Source organism: Phalacrocorax carbo, chromosome 21, assembly GCF_963921805.1.
Source record: "Phalacrocorax carbo chromosome 21, bPhaCar2.1, whole genome shotgun sequence".
In the NCBI taxonomy this organism is placed as follows: Eukaryota; Metazoa; Chordata; class Aves; order Suliformes; family Phalacrocoracidae; genus Phalacrocorax; species Phalacrocorax carbo.
The window spans coordinates 4,485,964-4,500,909 of NC_087533.1; the positions used below are offsets into that span (position 1 = coordinate 4,485,964).

Sequence of the window (14,946 nt, forward strand, 5' to 3'; positions counted from 1 at the left end):
TCCTCTTATCTGTGATACAGATCCCTATATGGGATACATTTAAAATCAGTAGCCCTTTAAAAATGTGGGAAATACTTTGACATCTTTGCACGAGACATCGTCCACATTTCTTTCCCCTTCTTTACAATGTGCTATGTATGCAAGGCAGAATGGCCTGTTACTGAGAGGGTTAAAAATCCCTTTGTGTGCCCTGACCCAATCTGTGCCCTTCCCCTGGTAACTCTCTGCTTGTGCTGTTTGGGTACTGTCTGTTTAGGTGTGCTAACTTTGGTATTGTTTAAAATATCTGTGGCTCGGTATTTCTTGGATATTTAAAACATCAGTGTGGGATGAAAGAATCTTTTTTCCTTGTCTGCAGGGTGTTGGGTGAGTTATTGTCTTCTGAACAATAGAGCAAGCATTTAGACATCACAATGGTCTCCTCCCTGCCAAATACAGAACATTGCATTGCCTGTGGTGTGTCAGCAAGCCTGGCGCTGCACCCAAGGCTTTTTTTCAGGCCCAGGGCCAATGCTTTCAAAATGCTGTAGCTGCAATAAGCTTAGGGCTCCTGCTCTGCAGGAAAAACAAACCAAGCTCCCTCTGAAGTCATGGGATGTGGGCTGCGTAAAGCTGAAAGAAGCAATTCCCAAATTGCTCTTTGCAGTGTAAATTGCTGCACACAGGATGTGGAAGGAGAAGAGGTTTTTTCGGGTAAGAACTGTGGAGCCTGCATATATGTGGCATTACTGAGCAAGACTCTTGGATGTGAGTTCTGGGAAAATCATCTATTGTCTTCATCTATTGTCTACCGGAGCCAGGCTTTAAGGCGTTCCTCTGTGTAGGCTCTGCCCTCGTGCGGCCGAGAAGCTCTTGGAGGGGCAAAGGTGCAGAGCCAGCTGTGCACCCATCCAGCAGAGCGAAAGCGCCTGCTGGGAGCAAGCTGCCTTTGCAAACCGGCCACTGTGTGGAGGTGTCTGCTGCTGTAAGGAGTCCTCTGTAAGCAGCCACTCTCCTTTAGTACTCATTTAAATGAAACTTAAACTGAGTGGGGCGGGGGAATGGTAAATGCACTATGAGCAACATCTGATTTCTTTGACCTATTCTTGCTAGGTCTCATCTACACAAATACAAGAACTTCAGAGGCCATTTATTCTTTGTTGAATAATAAAACACTTAACCTAGAGGATGCTTGAGTAGGTTTTCTAGTTCTTTATTCTTTCTGAGGCATACACTGGAAATTCCAGCACGTATCTAAAGGTGAATTTCCATTTCATCACTGCTTGCTGCAGTGAGACCCTTTCCACACTATTAAAAGGCATGATGTTTGTTGACATTGACCTCTGGATTTTGTGTGGGTAACTTCCATAACTGGCACCCCTATTTGGGTACTTTCATGAAGTTGTGTTTTGAGCTTCCTTTTGACTCTGTGCAGGTATAGATAACTGGAAAGAAAATGAAGTGAAGGTTTTGTCTAGAACACCTGCAGAACTTCTTTGGTCTGCTTTTGTGAGCATTATTAAAGAACTAATAAGAACTAAAGGGACTTTTTTTAATATGACAGACTTGTCATGGAAAAGTATGCAATATGCGTGACGATTTTGGTTTATCAGTTCAACGGTGAATCAGCTCCAAATTACCTCTGATTGCATGATTGAAAAAAACAAAGGGTGCTTTAGAAATTTGCAGTCACTGTCTTGTTGGATGTCTCCCTGATCTTACTCCCATTTAGAAGATGAGCTTATAGGTACAGAGCTTGGTCTTAAATCCAGAGCATGTTTGCTGGGGGCAACAAGAACAGACCAAGGTGTGAGCTCATCCAAAAACTGTCTGTCCGGGCCAGAGAGGAATGGAAATGATGCTTGTTACGCTCCCTCAGAAGGTGATTTATAACCCCTGATGAAGGCTTTAAATAGAAAACCACATTTTAAAATGTAGAACGTCCTGTGAGGTGCGCACAAAAACCTCAGTGCTCTGCTGGCGCAGGACTTCGACAGTGTTGCAACTGTTATGCGAATGCTTGCTGTGTGGTGCTTAAATTAAACTTATTGATCAGTCATCTAGCGAGTGTCAGCATGTTAATGAAGGCAGCCCGCAGCAATGTGGGCTGTAGGAGAAAGCAGGCGTTTGTCTTAGGCAGAATGTATAATTGTATTTGGCAGATGGAGCTTGGAGACTAGCGAATCCAGTGATAAACTGGATTAATTTTCCTTTTAAAGAAAGCAGCTAATGTGCCTGAAAAGGAGCTTTCACTCTCATCAATTCCTGCACAGATCTATGCAGGGGAGGAGAGCTTAATGCTTTGCAAGGCTCCACATGTCTTAAAATTCAAGGTCTTCTATATACGTGCATGCACATAGTAGGTGACACCTTTATAGAAGTGCTTGGCAAGTATCAGTTAAATATCAGAAGGCTTAGGGGCTGGGGGACGGTCATGCTAAGAAACCAGCGGCAGGTGTGAGAATGGGAGCAGGAACAGAATGAATTGTCTAAAACCAGAGATGGTCATGAAGAAACAAAAAAAGCTGAGGAAGTGTTATGTTAATGTAATTTTTCCTCCCTCTTCTTTTTTTTTTCCCTCAATTAAAGGTAAAGGAAAGGTTAAAGATCCACTATTTAAATACAGGTATGGGAACAAATTTAGCCTGTGTAACTAGAGCTTCTTACGGACTCGCTAGTAATCTTGCTATGTAATCACAGGGTTGTGTGTTCAATCAGACGCGACTTCCCAGCGCTGTCAGCTGTCAGAGTTTTCATCAGTTTCACAATAATTTGTTCAAGAAGCAAGATATTTCCCCTCAATTCATTTCACAGGGGAAAGAAAAATGCTGTTAGACTTTCTTCTTGAACAGCAAAACTTAAGGACAGCCTAACTGCACTCTGAAGATTCACACACAAAAGACAGATGGCATCTGTGCCCCTGAAATCCCTGCGGAAACTTGGTTGGAAAACTTTTTATTTGGTATCATAGCAGACCTGGGGGTCCCTGACCTAAATGCCCGTAGTTTTCCATATCTCTGATCTTTTGGGTCAGTTTAACTGGGTTTGAATTTACCATGGTTATCAACAGTTGGAGATAAGCAAAGCCAAGAATCGACCTCTGATTTTGTTTCGGCTTAGCAGGGATGCAGTGCGGAAAGAAGGTGCGAGTTTCACAGCGACTAAGGCCGTGCGGGTGAACACCACGTTTCCCTGCGGCGCACGTCTCCTGCTCCCGGTTTCAGCAGTTAACACGCGGTTTGGGTTTTACCGGCTAACATTTAGAAGGCTCTGCTTCCATCTAGTGGTTTGGCTTGGCAATGTCGTCCTTTTTGTGTTTTTTTTTTAAGAAATCCTGACAAAACGTTTTTGACAACTTTTTTTTTCACGTTGCTATTCAAAGACACTTCACTAGCCTACTTGTACCATGACTTTCTCAAGGTTAACCCTCTTGTTGCCAGGCTGGTCTCCTATTTCCAGTGCAACAAATATCCAGTGCTGGGGAAAAGACTCCAAGCCTTGTCAGACTGACATAGGAATAAAGCGATGGGCTCTGAAAGTCTTCTGGGTGGAAATACTGCTTATGAATTAAGGTACTAGAAGGTGAAGGCAAAACCAGTGAGATTATCTGAAATTTTGAGTACGTAGAAGGTGTGGGTGTGACTTTAGTATTGACAGCTCTGGAGTGTGAAGCCATCTGTTCTTTGTGCTTAAATATTAGTGTGAAACTAACTGCCTATGTATGTATAGATGTCTCCTTTAATCAGCTGCAATCTGTCCAGGAAGCCAAGCTGTTGAGTTTTCTTTGATGCTGGGAAGCAAATGAGGAAGAATCCAGCAACGCCTAAGCTAGCAACACTTGTCAGCACAGAGGTGCATCCTTAATCCTGGCCTCTGACCACCAGTATCTGTCTTTCAGCTTCCTGTTCTGTTTGGCTGTCCAAGGCTCAAACTGAATTTAAGAGAGTGGCTGAAGAAAACGTGACCTTGCCCTGCCACCACCGCCTGGGCCTCCTGGAGCAAGGGAGCCTGGATATTGAGTGGCTGCTGCACATTTCTGAAACAGTACAAAAAGCGGTAGGTTCCACCATGATTAGCATCTGCTGAGAAAATAGTCTTATCCCTATGTTGACGTCGGCAGCCGTTGATTTAAAGAGACTTTTGCGATGATCTTTTCAAGTTATTCTGATGAAGCAAGCAGTGTTTAAAAAACACAGCTGATTTATTTAGAGATTTACAGAGTATAAAAGCTATTTGATAGTCATGCATGCTGTATTGGAACAGGTTGTGTTACAATCGAGTTTTCTTTAAACTGTGCTGTTGTGCAATCACTCATCATTGGATAAACTTCAGAATTGCTCTTCAGGTTTTCGAAAATTACCTTGGATTTTGTAGGCCATTCTTGAAACCTTGGTTTCAGGAAAAAATAGAGCCCTTTAGTGCTTATGAAAATCAGGTCTGCAGTAACTTATATTAGCTAGCCAAAACCAGCCAAAATTAAAGACTGCTTTTTTTATATTATGGTTTAAGCTGATGTCTATTTTGAAACTAGCGTGAATGCTCCACTATAGATCTCTAGCATAAATACCGCTTATGTATCAGTCTCAGATCTGAAATCCAGGCTTAATCTTCCACCCTGCCACAGGCTTCCTGCGTGACCCTTGGCCAGTCACTTAACCATGCAGAACCTTAGTCTGTAGTTCCTGAAAATGCTTTGATTTGTTGTTCTGTGTGAAAGTAAAATGACAACTGGCTGATCTGTGACTGCCTTTGCTCCTCAGGTGATCACTTACTCTGGAGGCCGTGTTTATGATGACCTGAATGAGGAACAGAAAGGGCGCGTTTCCTTTACATCCAACTTCCTTGCTGGAGATGCATCCTTACAAATCATATCCCTGCAGTCCAGCGATGCAGGGAAGTACATATGTAAGGTTAAAAATGCTGGGCAGTACGAATGGGCTCGCATCACCCTGAAGGTTGTAGGTAAGGTCATTTTCTTGTTCTTCTAAAGAAAAAAAAAATCACTAGACTCGTTTCCTGTAGAGAGATTTATTTCAGCAGGGTATAAATACAAAGACATCTCACGATCAGGTTTCACTGTCCAACTCTGTATCTGCCTTTGCAATTTTTGGCAAAGGACAGGACACAGGAAGAGCTTAAAGAACTGTTTTGAGGTAAGTATAATCATCTGCAAAATCATATGAACTGTTCTTTCCAAATTATCTCTATGATCTCATCACACAAACTAGACTGATATTCTAGCTTAGCTGGCAATCACCCTGTCCAGATCTCCTGCTGAGGACTCTGGGTTCATGTCCCAGGACCCCAAACCGATCCAAGTCAGCGGAGGTGACAAATAAGCTGCCAGGGTTAGCATTTCTCTTCCCTGACTTCAGTTTATTGGTTGGATTTTTCATGTACACTATCCTTCCGTGCAAGAAGTGCTGTGGCCTGCCAGATGCTGCGGGTAGAAGGAAGAAATGGAGAAGTAGGAGGAGGGAAAAGATTTTCTCTAAATAGTACCTGGAAGAGGAGCGCAGTGGTACAACTCCACTGATGCAAGTATCCATGTGTCATTTCTATGTCTGAGACAGCCAGCTCTGCTTCTTAGACTATGAAGTTGCACACAGTTGCAGATGAAGTCCCCTAACCAACATTGCTGGTGTCACTTCTTAATGTGTTCCAGAGAAGGCAGCTCTTGGAAGCTGCTTAAATTACGTACTTTGCTAAAGAAAAGGCTTTCCACTGAGAAAACAGTCTGCTGCGTTTGCATGACCCGTCTTCTGCTTCTTCTAGAAAAACCTTCCAAGCCCAAATGCTGGCTAGAAGGGGAGCTGTTGGAAGGAAAGGAACTGTCCTTGCAGTGCCGTTCTGCCTCTGGTACCGCACCCATCTCCTACCGATGGCAGCGCATAAATGAGGAAGACGAGCGAGCTGAACATCTCCCGCCTACATCCAGAGTCAGTAAGTCAGGTCATTTCCTCCAAGAGCTCTCGGTACGCTCAAAGCCGGATAACCACCCACATGTAAGTGCACGTGTACAGTCACGTGCCTGCTTTTTAAGCAGGGGTGACTTGATGGCAGCGCTAGCAGCGGTGTGCCAGTACCTCTCACCGCTGCAGCTGGACTCCACGCTGTGCTCCACCCTGAGCAAGGCGTTTGTTCAGTGCTTTGCTGAAGGTTGACAAATAGTCTTTTGTGAGGCATCATCGGTTGTTCTTGAACTGACTGGATCAGGAAGTTCAAGTGGTGCTGGTGTCCTATCTACTGTTAAGGTTTCTTAGTCTTTTTTGATTAATCCTGGCTTTTCCTGTTTCAGACATTTCTAATCCTGGGCAAGTCTTACTGAAGAATCTTACGCAGATGAGCACAGGGTTATACCAATGTATTGCCACCAATGAGGCCGGACAAGAAAGCTGTGTTGTTCAGGTGACGGTGCAGCGTAAGTATTGGCACATAACTAGCTTTTGCACCACTGTACGAGCAGTGCTGCTTCACAGCTGCTGCATCTCAGCTGGTAAACTCTGTGCCACGCCTTCGCCCTTTCATATGTGAATCATCTCTTTTTTTATTGCACTTCTGGTTTGCATAGCAGGTCTCTGTATAACCTAAAGTGGTAAATACATCATTTGAACTCCGATCTTTTGGTCTGTTAGAAAATTTGGTTTTGAGAATGACTAATAAAATAAAAGGGGGAAAAAAAGGTGAGTTAGAGGTTCCAGAGCCTCCAGCTTTTAGAGGTACTTCTGGCTGGAGTGATTGCATGAGATTACTCTCAAGTATACAATCTCCATGTGGATAGTCCATCATTCCAATTCCGCATTACTTCTCTGTTGCATTTGAGACAGTAAACTCTCTAAAGGCAGCTGGAAAGGTTGACTTTGACATGAAGTAATGTGCGGAATAAAAAGCAACTTTTGACACAGTTTGATTTTAATCCAGATTTAATAAATTCTGTCCTGCACACGAGATTAACATCAGTGTCCCACCTGATAAACTCCATGAAGGGTGTGTGCATGTCCTGTCTAGATATCTGTGTCTTTGCATATACAAGCAAGGAAAAGAGTGGCCTTTGGCAGGAGCACTGAGGATAAATCCAAACAATAGAGGTCAGCAGGGTTTTATGTGCAGCTCTCAGGAGAGATCAGCAGGAGCTGGAACTGCTGTGATAAAAGGCTGCTAAGAGCGAAGTCTTTTCTGTGGGGATGCCATAGCTTTGGAATTGCCTGCCCAGCCAGGCCTGAAATAACTGGAATGTGGTCATGTAGCAAGGAAAACCTGCTCGCCTCAGGCATCTGAAGCAAAAGCATCCAGGCAGCTTTTATGCCAATTGAACCGAATTGGTTTAAAACCTCACTTTGGTTTGCTAAACCCTCCGTAGGGACAAGCCTTAAGGGGAAACAACTTTCAGCCAAACCCAACCTAACCACTCTTATCAAAAGATGTTGTCATAAAGTATCAGGTGAGGGCCCATACACACTAGGAAGTGTTCTCTCATTAACTTTGCTATTTTGGATGAAAGAGGCCTTGCACCTGCACAGTGTGGTCTTCCTTTCCTCCTGCCTCTCTACCCGCCTCAGGTCACCTTTTTCCCAGCTGAATAATTCATTCTGCAAGTGGGCTGTAATCATTTCAGGGTGAGTTGAAGGGAAAAAAAAAAATCCTCATGGGGAAACATTTGTACTTCAAACACTCTTCTGCCTCTAGGAAACTGCTTGGTGCTTTGCTTTGCATGTTGGGCTATCCTGTCTGTCTCTACTTTCTGTGGCTCTGTGCTCCTAGGAGAGGATTTTTCCTCCTCATTTCAATTCTGACCCGTAGCTGAAGGCATAGCACTTGTGATCCCACCCGTCCAGAGGTGTGAATGCTTTTCTCACTGTTAGCTCAGGTTTAGAACCAGTGCCTGAAGATAAACTGGTTCAACCTCTGTGTGGAGACACGCCTAAATAAGTAGACTAATACATTCTGTTCTGATTTATAACCAGTGCTGTAAGCTGTAGTGTGGGCTAGAATCTGACCATAGGACCCTAGGGAGAGTTTACCAACTAACATATTCGTTTTCTGGACAACAGATGCACAAAACATCGGCGTGATCGCTGGAGCGGTGTGTGGCGTGGTGGTGGGACTTTCCCTCCTCTTCCTGGTGGTGAGGCTGACAATAAGGAGGAAAGAAAAGAAGAGATATGAGGAAGAGGAGGCGCCAAATGAAATCAGGTAACGCCTCTTATTTAATCCCCCACGTCCTGCCCTCCCTTCTTTCAGTTTCACACATCTTTCACTACAGTTTTAAGTAACCTGGGTGTAAGTGTCTTAAAAGGTTGTTCTAAAAAGCTTTAAAGACTCCCTGAAGCATCACTGACAGATTTCTTGACTGTGTGAAGCATCTTTGTGAAGACTTTCCAGAAAATTATAGATGAAAATGTTTCCCCTCACCCCCTGACAAATTACCATAAAACTCAATAAAATATTCGCTCTCACGCTTGCAATTTCAGCATTTTAAAGCATTTGTGTAATACTCTCCAGTACTAAATTCAACCCACTTGTCCACTGTGGTTCTGAGAGGTTTGGTGTGGTTTGGTTTTGGTTTCGGGGGTTTTTTTTGGTTTGGGTTTTTTTTATTTTCCAATTGCAATTTCTGTTGGGAATGCCTTGAGGCAGGCGGGTTCTCACAGTCTTTCTTGAGTCTTTTGAACAACTGTGCTTCTGGATTTAGCTCAGGGTGAAAAATCCCCTGAGCTGCTGTGTGCAGAGTTGAGAAGCCTCGCCCTGAGCGGGTGTACCAGGAATGCTGACGCATGTTCTTTGAACTCAACTGTTACATGCGTGTGAGGTCTGCCACTTAATTCCCTAAGCAGAGATTGGTCTCTAGCCAATCGAGCCTAAACTTCTCACGAAAGAAAATGCTGGAAAAAGATATTTCCAGGAATGAGTTTTAGCTGCTCCTGCCCTTGAAGAAACCCCTTGCCTTATTCCATCCTTATTTTTATTTGTAAAAGACTGCCTGCCCTCATATGACATCTGCGTACCAGTAGGCAGCACTATAATCCATTCAGCAGTTTGCTACTCTGCTTGATGGTCAGGTTGCCAGCAAGAAGGCAGTCCCTGCTGATTTCTTCCCTTCCCTTTTTCCAGTTCTCTTTGCTTTCAAATCTTGCATGCCTTTTTATTTTTGGTTTGAGCTATAGCCTCTTGTATCGCCTTTTCACGCATGACTGTTACTTCTCTCTCTTTCTGGGCCCAGTTCTTGCACATCTTTCACTATCCAGATTTTTTTTTTAACTAGAAGAACTGGTCTCAGCTAGTCCTGTCTAGGTGATCTGTCATTATGAGTAAGTTCTATCTGAACTGTTTGCACTGACCCTTGGCATTCATCCCACAGACCTCCAAGCCGCACACAAAGAGCCAGTAGTGTGCCGTATGTATTCTGAATCCGTTTGACCAATAGCTCCGCAGAGAAATAGGGAGTTCAGTCCACGAAGTTACGTGGCACAGAATTCAGAAAACCCTGCACCTTGCTCAGGCTGCTGGACAAACGTGCCCTGGTGATTTGCAGCTTCAACAAGCAACTGTTTATTGCAGCAGCAATTCAGTCTGGTAAAACGTATAAGCGGTTCTGTTCTCATTCTATTCTGTTCTGACTTGAGCTCTGTCATCTGTTTGCAGAGAAGATGCAGAGGCACCCAAGGCCCATCTCGTCAAGCCCAGTTCCTCTTCCTCTGGTTCCAGGAGCTCACGCTCAGGTTCCTCCTCAACCAGGTCGACAGCCAACAGTGCCTCTCGCAGCCAACGGACTTTGTCAACGGAAGCTACTCCCCATCTAACTCCTCCCCAGTACAGCCAGAGGGAGACGGAAGGAAAAGAAATTGAGCCAAAGAGAGTTGACTACACTAACCTGATGAAAATGGGAGCGACGCTGGTCATGGTGCCTGCCCAAAGCCGAGCGTTCCAGACCGTGTGACCGCTCACCAGCCGTCTGGAGACTCCTGCTGCCCAGAAACGCCTCACGTAACACCAGCCACACAGGAGTTGTTAGATTAGTTATCTTCCTGGTCAGCTTAATTTTAATCACTTGTGATTATTCACACCACAAGAAGCCCTCCCACTCAACTCTTTCTTACATTTTCCAGCACTGAGGTTGTGATACAGAATTTTGGTTTTTTGAGGAAAGATACATTTGAGGGAAAAGGGAGCCTTGTTTTTAAGTTATCTTTCTTTGGAAATGGAACACTGAGCATTTTAAAACTAAAACAGCTAGGCGCTGTACTAATGAAATTAAGCCAAACCTCAGGATTGTTAAGAGAGATCAACAGAGACATAAAGATGCATAATATTCCAGAGAGGTTTTGTGGGGAGGAAAGTCTCTTGTACTGGTTTTGGAGAACTTTCTCAAAGGTGCATTGTCTTATCTGAAGATTTTTGAGGCAGACTCTGCTGAGGGCAGTCTGGTGTTCAGCCTCAAAGGGAACTGGCAGATGCTTCACCTTTCCTGAATTCAGTCTTGCAGTGAAATACTTGTGGAGGCTGAAACCAGAGTGGAAATGAAAGGACCACTCAAAAAGGTCAAGATGCGCAGTATTAAGGCATGTGTCTGAACTAATCTCAGTGCTAAAGAGAAAGAACTCTTTACGTCAAGGAAACAGAGGTGCTTTAATTGCCAAAATAAACTTAATGATGCACCCAGAGAGATACGTCCAGGAGCCTGACTCCGCTTTTACGGTCAGCACTGCAAAGACACAGTAACTCCACTGGAGTGCTATCTGTGGCAAATGAGCCTTAGTGTGATGAGAATTGGGCACTGAATCCAAAATGAAGGCAGCGCCTCAAAAAGTGAGGGCCACCAATCTACCAAAAAGCCTGGACGAAGCATTTGGAAGATATCTTTGCGGTCGCCAGGTTGTGAATTCACCAGTTCTGGGGTGAGCTGTGCTGTAGAAGCCTTACGGAGAGCTCTTCCCAAACTGAACGAACAGCTTTCCTGAGCTGACCTTCAGGCATCCAGGTAAGACTGAAGGATAGAGTGACAGAAGCCCGTAGTGAGGAAAATACACCAGGGACAGGTAATCGAGCACAATGCTGCTTCCGTTAGAAAATACTTGTGTGCAATTTCCCATTCATACACCAAATGTTGGGCCACGTGCTATTGTCGAGGCTCAAACCTTAGCATGACTCAAACAATGGCAAGAATCATAAAAATATTTTCTGTGATTAAATTAGCTAGAATAAACACTTCCAAGGAATATAAAGTCTTATACTTCAAGTTGAAGGCCAGTAGGAAACGATGGGAGATAGGGACAGGCAGATGCTTGCATAATTCTGTCATTTATATTTTCTTCTGAAGAACTTGGCTCTGACCACTGCTACACACAAGACACTGAGCTTGTAGGTTCTAGATTCCTGTATTCCTGGACTGATTATTTTCTTAAAAAAAAAAAAAAAAAAAAAGGGGGGTGGGGGGGTTTATTTGAGGGAGGGAAGCTTCCCTCCAATTTGTGGAATGAGCCTACAGGAGATGGATCAGCACAGAACCACAAATCTATAATTCTTTCACTCCAGGGACTGTAATTAACCTCCTTTTCTGAATGAGACCCAGAATTCTAGCTTCTTTGCTTGAGATCTTAGACAACCTGATCAAAGCCAGGCCCTGCTTGGGCTACTTCCTTATGGGAAATAGTTTTCAAACTTGTCCTATACTGAGAGCTTCTCTTCCTAGGAGCAGTCGCCCATTTTCATCCCGTGTACCAATATTTCACTTGCCCTTTCTACCCCAGAGTCAACCTAGTGACCCTTGGCAGGACAAAGCACTGATCTGTTGTGCAGGGAAAGCAGTCCTGAGTCACAGATTTAAACAAAGGAGACATCTGGTATTAGGTGTTTGATAAGCTTCTACTTTCATGACAGCTCCTGGTGTTAGATGCTGTGTCATTTTACCTAGACAGTTTCCCTGGATATTCCAGAGGTACGTTCCTGGGTCAACTGTGGTTTGGTGATTCTGGTAGTGGCTGTCACTGCTTGGGAGCTGCAGCTGTAAGTGTCTGTGATTCCTCTGCAGTCGCTCTTTTCCTGGACTCTGATGGTTTAGGCGCTCCAAAGTGCCTACAAGGAACTCCAGAGCTGGGAAAGTTCCGAAGAGCATGAGCAGGACTGCTACAGTAGTTTGTGGCTTCTTCTATGGTTGCTTATTGTGCTTAATGTTACCTGCGTTGTATCTGAGGATACTTATTCTATGCATATAAAAACAGAAATGCTTTCCTCAGTAAAGAATACATGCCTGAGCAACCAGAAGCTTATTACCACAAATAAGGGTAATAATTCAAACAGTTGAGCTGGCTACAGTCCGAGTGCCAAATGCTGTAGGTTAGCTTTGAGTCACAGGCCAGACTTGCAATTAGCAAAGAGGAGGATGCTCCGTCTATGGCCTAGAGGCCACTTGCTGCCAGCTAGGAGAATTTGCCCAGCCTGCTCCTGGCAGTCTCTTCCCTGGAGGCCTTTGGGAATAGGCTGCAGGACACATCAGCCGTGCCAGCCCCCTCCTGGTCTCCAACTCTCCTGGAGCAGAGAAGTCTCTCCTTGTCATACGAGCTAGCTGTCTGCATAGGATGAAAGGTTTATGGACCTTGGGGAAAAGAGGTTATTTGGAAGCAATTGCTGAAGCCTGGTGTGGGTGATCATTCCTGGCTGTTCCTAGCCCTGTCGGGAAGCAGGCGGTGTGCGTGCCCACTGTCTGGGCATGTGCAGACTGCCCTGTATACAAACTGCGCCGGAAAAAGCACCGTGGCCACCTCCTGGTGTGGAACAAATGCGCAAAGATGTGTGGCTCTGCTTAGTGTGGGCGTCACGGTGATTGAAAATCTCAAAGTCTGAAAGGCTGCGGTGCTTTTCAGACCTCACATCAGTGATCTCACAGGTGAATACAATGTCAATTCTGCTCTTCAGTTGCTAGCATGAAGCCCAAAGGGAAATGTTCACTACTCAAAGGAGATAAAAGAGAGAAATCGTTTCAAAGGTATTCTATTTTCAAAGGGACACTTTTTGAGCTCCGGATGATACTCTCAGGAGTTGCACAAGGGAAGCAAATGAACCATAAGCCAAACTCTATTTTGTAAAATAGTGTACTTAAAGCATTTACTGTCATATACCAGTTATTGCTAGTGTGATTAAACGCATACAATGCTATGTAGCTTTCTTTTGTTTCTCAGCAGCTAAACTAAGCCTGTATCTCTTCTACCTGCTATAGTTGGTGTACTTGTACTGTGTCTGAACAACTCAGAGGAAAGCAAATATTTATTATTGATTCCTTTGAATCAATGATTTCGTAATATTTTTTTTGTTTGGTCGTTTTATAAATAAATGTGCTGCAGCTTAAGTGCTACAGCTCAACTAAACTCGTACTAATGCTCCATCTTTTGTGGCATGATGTGTTATACGCTGTCAAGCTGAATCCAAGGGAAAAAAAAGTACAGAGTCAAAAATACCGTTTTTAAGCTAACAAGGACTGGGTGCATATTTCTGTAGAAAGTATGGGGAAGCTGGTCTTTTTCCTGGGTATTTTTTCAGTCTAAATTACGTGATGTGGTATGAAATATGTGAAACCTTGGGTGTACTGAAGTAAATGGTGTTTTGACTTCAATGCAGTTATTTTGCCTGAGATATTGTGGCTGAGGACATAGATGCCTCAGCCTAGTATGGTAAATAGTGCCAGCGCAGACACAGCACAGATACAAACCTCAGATGCCACCGCCCTCCCACTCCCGCATCCGCGACCTTGCTTCTGAAATACCTGGTGTGTTACCAGTTCATCCCCTGAACTGGGCGTGAGATAACAATGAAACCTTGAACAACTAAGAGCTGTGTTCAGACAGTTTAGATCTTCTCTGCAGATAAACATGTTGGACTAGCTAGCAGGAATCTCCGGTCAGGGAGATGTAGGTGGAATTTAGGGTAACCAGACATAACTGTGGCTGATTTTCTCTTGCAGTGCTTCAGCCTTCTTTCCCTGGGGGTGTTTTGCACAAAGGTCTCCCAACATCAGCAATCTTCTTTACTGAAATCTGGGAGTAAAAATTGCAACATAATTACACAGTATTTCAAACAAAACACAGTGACAACACAGTGGTCTCATAGGTGTGTCCTTCTGTATCTCAGATTCATGAGGAAACGCTATCACTGGATCCCTCCTGAGTTGTTGACATCCAAAACCCTGATTAGGTGATACACATTTTGAGAGGGCTTGTGCAATTGCATACTTTTGTACAGTATCAGGAATCTGGCATTATTTCTAACCTGGATCAGTTTGTACTGACACACTGAAGGGGGAGAACACAGTGGGAAAGGAAGGGGACTGCCTTGGAAATGCATGATTTTCAAACTTCAACTGGGATGTGCAGATGCAAGTGTTGTATAAATAATGACTGCTGTTGTTGCAAATAGGAAGTGTCTCTCTGACAATCTCCACTCTCTTCCCAGTTCTGTTTTAAATCCTTAAAGAAGAAGCAGTGCTTGATCTCTAATGCACTAAATTAGCTTCAAAGCCTAATGTTGGAATTCATAATTTAAAAAAACTCTACACACCGTACTTGTCAGTGTCCAGCCTACTTGGGCCTTCATTTCTCTGATACGTGGTAAATTAGCTACTTCTGTCCAGTATCTTAACAGCCTTTAATTCTAATGTAATGAGTCATTTGCCAAACTGCCCTCCTCCCTGCACTGACTCACTGTTGTTTTAGGCTGCCTTCACTTACTATCAGTCTATGGTGTGCAGTACGGTTGCACATCTAAATGTCTCTATTTAATTTCAAGGTGCAGGTAGTGCTATTCTTAGGTCCTACTGAAATTCTGCCTGTAATTAAAAAAAAAAAAAAACAAAACACAAAAAAACCAACAAAAACAAAGCAAAGGCAATCCCTTGCTAACAGCACGGCTCCCCTGAGACTTGGGGCTGCGCAATGTGTTGGGCGAAAGTTAGCGCTGCGTGCCTGAGAAGCACCTCCT

General features: G+C 44.0%; 1 protein-coding gene across 2 annotated transcripts in view; it reads left to right on the forward strand.

Annotated features, from left to right (window-relative positions):
• CLMP (CXADR like membrane protein) overlaps positions 1-13,346 on the forward strand; it is a 45,281-nt gene extending 31,935 nt beyond the window's left edge. Inside the window, exons 3-9 of one of the 2 annotated variants that reach the window (XM_064470780.1) lie at positions 2,794-2,921; positions 3,878-4,035; positions 4,740-4,941; positions 5,755-5,922; positions 6,278-6,400; positions 8,031-8,172; positions 9,622-13,346. In XM_064470780.1, coding sequence (XP_064326850.1) covers positions 2,885-2,921; positions 3,878-4,035; positions 4,740-4,941; positions 5,755-5,922; positions 6,278-6,400; positions 8,031-8,172; positions 9,622-9,916 — 1,125 coding nt within the window. In that variant the 5' untranslated portion in view covers positions 2,794-2,884 and the 3' untranslated portion in view covers positions 9,917-13,346. The remainder of the gene's footprint in view (positions 1-2,793; positions 2,922-3,877; positions 4,036-4,739; positions 4,942-5,754; positions 5,923-6,277; positions 6,401-8,030; positions 8,173-9,621) is intronic. The other variant, XM_009511677.2, reaches the window with a different exon arrangement.
• Positions 13,347-14,946: the final 1,600 nt, after the last annotated feature.